Here is a 5,441-nt window from a genome sequence, read left to right on the forward strand (position 1 = left end):
GTCTTTGCTCCCTCGTGCATGTCCTTAATCACCGTAATGTACGCCACATGGATATCGCTAGCCTCCATACATCTCGATATGACTTCTTTCGGTACTTTATCATAGGCCTTCTCCAGGTCTATGAATACCATATGCAAATTTTTCTTCCTTTTCCTATGCTGCTCCACCAATCTCCTCACAAGGTGAATGACTTCTGTAGTAGATCTTCCCGACATAAATCCGAACTAGATCTTGAAAATAGTAACATTATGTCACACCCTCCTCTCCACCATCCTCTCCCAAATTTTCATAGTATGACTCAGCATCTTGATACCACTATAGTTATAGCAGTCATGAATATCAACTTTGTTCTTGTACAACGGGATCATCAAACTCCACTGCCACTCCTCGGGCATCTTTTTCCCCCTGAAAATGACATTAAATAACCCAGTAAGCCATACCAGGCCTGCCCGCCACACTTCCTTTCGAAATTCTACTAGAATCTCATCAAGTCTAGTTGCTTTACCCCTGCTCATCTTCCACATTGCCCCCTCAACCTCATCGTTCCTAATACGCATGTAAAACCCAAAATCCCTCTTACTCCCCGAGTTTTCCAACTCTCCTAGCACGATGTTCCTATCCCATTCCTCGTTCAGGAGTCTATGAAAGTGCTCCTTCCATCTACATTTAATACACGCCTCTTCCATTATAACCCTAATATCTTCTTCTTTGAGGCAGCACACTTGATCCAAGTCCCTAGCCTTCTTCTCTCTAATCTTAGCTAACCTGCACAGCTTCCTGTCGCCTCCTTTGCCCCCAAGATCCTCATATAGTCACTCAAAAGCTGCAGTCTTAGCTACCGTGACTGCCAATTTTTCCTCTTTCCTTTCCATCTTATAACGCTCCCTACGCGTCCTCTACTCCTCATCACTCGTGCTCCCTACTTGCTTCAGATATGCCGCTTTCTTAGCTTTTACTTTTACTTGGACCTTCTTATTCCACTACAAGTCCCCTTTGTGGCCTCCCGAATAACCCTTCGATACCCCTAATAGGTCTCTATGTCATGCCTCAAACTCGAGGAGTGCAACCGGTGCTCAACCGAGTGAACCCGGTTAAGCAAGCTTGTTGAACACTTTCTACCCAAACTCACCCATGATTTAAAGAAAATATATAACATTGTTAATTAACCAATAAGGAGATCATGTATACAATACCAAATTCATTACCATTAGTTACTTCCTTTAATAAGTCTCAAAATACACACACACACTTTCATGGTTCGCAGTGGAACAAGTGATTCAATCACAACACAACTTGTTTGACATTCCCAGCACCCATATAGAACCCACACTATGTCTATGGAGCCTTTAAAACATACAAAAGAGTATTATGATAGTGCCAGCAACAAGGCTCCGGCTATACCTCAAAACGTGATAATATAATGAACAAAAGATACATGACCCCGAAATGAAGTGAGGCTCACCAAGTCTGCTGGGAGGAGGGTGTACCACTATCGCTGATCAACACAATTTGCTATAGAACCACCTGTATCCATTAAATATGCAACACCACCGACAAAAGGGATACTAGTACCATCGAATAGTACTAGAATATATGACTAAATACCCTTTCAAAAGAAGGAACAGTAATGCAAGTACGGACAATCATAATATCACTTAAAGCCTCAAACAATTTCCAAATATCAACTTAGGGATATAAAAAGTTTTCAATTAAATTTCCATGTTTTAAGTTGGGAAATCTTTAGTACCGATATATCACTATTCACCATTTCGATTATAATTTCCAACATGGTCACCACCGCATGTGCGGCATGGCATCCGATTATGATCCGATCGTATAGGCCATCTCATGTGAGACATTAACCACAATCACAATTTCAATTACCATTTCCAATATATTCACTACCATGTGTGTGGCATGGTGCCCCGATCACGACTCGATCGGCTAGGCCGTCTCTTGTGAGACATCATCCTTTTCTATGAATCATTCCATTTCATACTTCTTATACATCTCTTCATTTTATTGGCACCAGTGGTCACAGTTGTATTATTTCTCTTGGCACGTTGGTCATGTTTTATATTTCACATTTCATATTTCATATTTCATATTTCGTATTTCGTGCTTCATATTTCATGCACACCTTTTCACTTTCAATCATCATCATGGACTTTCCAACAACAAAGCATTTCTATTCAAGACATTTAAGCACACACATGAGCAAATAAGAGTCTTAGGCGCATTAAGATTTCTTACACAATGGCCATTAGCTTTCAATTGAAACACAATTTGAAGTCATGACATTTAGATATGCAACACATATTTTGGACACATCCTCAAATAGCAATACAACATAATAAGAGCATTTGAATACATGTTGAACACATACGTCCTTTGACACAAAGCTTATCCGGAATAATAAATTCATAACAAGCAACTTGAGACTTACAAGGACATTGTGGGGTTCAATTCTAAGAGAAGAGTTTAGCCAACATACCTTACTTGAGCTTCCTTAAACTCTAAAATGTCCCAAAAATCTTAGCAGCTTCAATCTATTCTAGAAATATAACAAATTCAACCAAAAAATAGGAAGATGATTATGGTTCCAGCTCATTTGAGCATTTTATCGAACAATAAGTGTGCATTAAGGTTTCAAGGTCCTTTTATGGAGGATTCCATCATTCTACAATCCATTCTCTACCATTTTTATCTCAACAATCTTCCTACACCCCTTGATAACATATACATGCAAAATAAACAACTCCCATACCCCAAGAATTATCTTACTAATTACCCATTTCTAGCTAAATTTTAAAATTAAGGCCTGGGGTGTAGAATCTTACCAATTGGTTGAAGACCTTGTGAGTTACTCTAGAGAAATCTATAAGGTTGGGGCAAAGATTGATGACAGTGGTTTAGAATTCCTCTTCTCACTCTAGACCACCTTCCTCTCTCTAAAAAATGTGAGGTTTATCCTTCTAAAATGACCCCTAATAGTATTTTATGAGGAGGGGGTCGGGTTATAAAAACCCAAAAATGAAGCTCAGGAACGGAATCTGCGATTGCATATGCGATCGCATAATGCTTCTGTGGTCCACAAAATGGGTCGCAAAAATGGCCTATAAAACTGAGCACCACTGGCTGGGTGTACAGCTATTCTGCGGTCTACATATCGATTCTGCGATCGCTAAATCTCCTCCTGGAATTCCTCACGTCGATTTTGTGATACAAATTGTGGCCCCTGCAAAGTAATTCTGTTGCCGCATAATGGTTCAAAATTTTTGCTCAAGTTTTTTCTTTACTCTGCTGCCATTCTGCGGCCACGTAGTGGGCCGAAAAAATATCTTTTTCTGCCAACATTTTTTTTAACTCCCTAGTGCACTGTTCAACCCAAAACGTTTGTACCACGGCGAGGAAGATTCTCTACAATCACCAAACACATTAGCCTATCTCGGTGCCATGAAACCTCGGGTTTTAGGTGAAATTTTATGGGGCCTTACACTCTAACAGCTTCCCTAATGCAGTTCGCTATCGTGGACACATACTACTCGCGTCCCCATTACTTGTCTAGGCCCTCATGGCCAACAACGTTTCCTCCAACTCCTTCGCCTTTCCTTAGTCAAGGCTCCCCACTTAATCATCGGCTGGCCGTACACCGCTCTCTTCTTCCTTACTCTCTTGCCAAGTCCATTACCAGGAGTCTACGTTGCATCGACAGACACTCACTCGGGATAATCTTGCAATCAGTACAAAGGCCCTTATCACTCCTTTGAAGGAGAAGGTAATCAGTCTGAGTCCTGACAATCTTACTCCAGAAAGTGACCAATTGTTCCTCCCTCTTTTGGAAACATGAATTAGTTAACACCAGGTCAAGCGCTTTAGCAAAATCCAACAAAGTGGTACCGCCCTCATTCCTAACTCCGAAACCGAACCCGCCATGCAACTCATCATAACCCCTAGTAGTCACCTCAATATGGCCACTAAAATCACCTCCAATGATGAGCTTCTCATAGTGTAGAATGTCACACATAACCTCATCCAAATCATCCTAGAAACACCTTTTGACCTCCTCGCCCAGGCCCACCTGAGGTGCGTAAGCACTAATCACGTTAAAAGTGACCCCACCAACCACTAGCCCAATAGTCATTAGCCTATCATTCACCCTCCTAACATCCACCACCATCCCCCTAAGATCCCTATCAACTAAAATACCTACCCCTTTCTTGCTCGCTCCTCCTTCTGAGTATCATAGCTTAAACCCGTTAACATCTCGTGCCCTCGTACCCTTCCATCTAGTCTCCTGAACATATGATATATTAATCTTCCTTTTATAAAGAATCTTCCCTAACTCTATAGACTTACATGTCAGTGTCCCTATGTTACACGACCCCACTCTCAGCCTATTAGATCCCTTTCCACCCTTGTTCTCCGCCTCCTTGGCCCATCCGAGGACATGACCCTACTCCACCATCATTCCGACTAGCCACCCTACCAATACAGAAACTAAGGACTATAATTTAAGATTAAAACTACTACAAATGCAGACAAGTTGAAAAGCTTCAATGTAGACTGAAAAATTTTCTTAATCACACAAGAGATACAGTGACTCATCTAATGGCAAAGAAAGATAAACACACAACAAAGGCAGGCAACTAATGCAATACTCAAGGGTAAAAGGCAGGTAACAAATCTATGAACACACAACATACAAATACAACGCAAGAATGATAGAACCTGGAATGTCTACGGATGCCAAAATGGTATTGATCAACAACATCTACAGTCCAAAAATACCTATATGCCACCCGCCTCTAGCTGCTCGAGTATGGGCCTCACTTTCCTCTCAAGGCTCGTCGAAAAATTGCCCCTATGCAGAATTCTCTACAGCCGCTACTACGCCAAAAAATTCGACAAGCAACACACCAGAAAAAAATAGAAGACGACCAAGAAGGCCTAGCCACCCAAAAAGAACGTCGATGCCCGTCAATCAAGAAAAAACTAAAAACAAAAAACAAAAAATACAAAAGCTGGAGAAAAGAAGAAGAGGTAGAGGAGAAAAGGGATAGTGGAGGAGGAAAAAAGAGGAGGCAGAAATAGGGGGAGATAAAGAGAATGGGAGGGGGTGGCATATTCGAGGATCTGGGATGAGGAAAGATGAAAGAAGAGGAAAGGAAGGAGGAGGGAGAAGAAAAGAAGGGGAAACATTAGAGAAGGGAGGAGGGGACTTACCTGACTCCGGTGGAGATCGCCAGAATTACGCCGATGTTAACAGAGGTTAGAGAGAGAGGTGTTAGAGAGGTCAGAAAAATTCGTACAAAAAGAAAATTTGTCATATATGCGTATTAATTAAGTACCTTTTCTTTTTATTTCTTTTTTGTTTGGTTTATTCTTTAAAAATTTCACATACTCAAATTCCTATTCTTCTTTATTCACTGCAATATGAT

The 5,441-nt window shown here is 41.0% G+C and overlaps 1 protein-coding gene across 1 annotated transcript; it reads right to left on the reverse strand.

Moving 5' to 3' along the window:
- Positions 1–251: 251 nt before the first annotated feature.
- Positions 252–4,027, reverse strand: LOC107779509 (uncharacterized). Its single transcript, XM_016599958.2, has 2 exons — positions 3,724–4,027; positions 252–787 (listed from the first exon to the last, which is right to left on the reverse strand). Exons 1-2 carry the CDS (start codon positions 4,025–4,027, stop codon positions 252–254), a joined length of 840 nt encoding a protein of 279 aa, XP_016455444.2.
- Between the last annotated feature and the right edge of the window lie 1,414 nt (positions 4,028–5,441).

Source organism: Nicotiana tabacum, chromosome 1 (assembly GCF_000715075.1).
Source record: "Nicotiana tabacum cultivar K326 chromosome 1, ASM71507v2, whole genome shotgun sequence".
In the NCBI taxonomy this organism is placed as follows: domain Eukaryota; kingdom Viridiplantae; phylum Streptophyta; class Magnoliopsida; order Solanales; family Solanaceae; genus Nicotiana; species Nicotiana tabacum.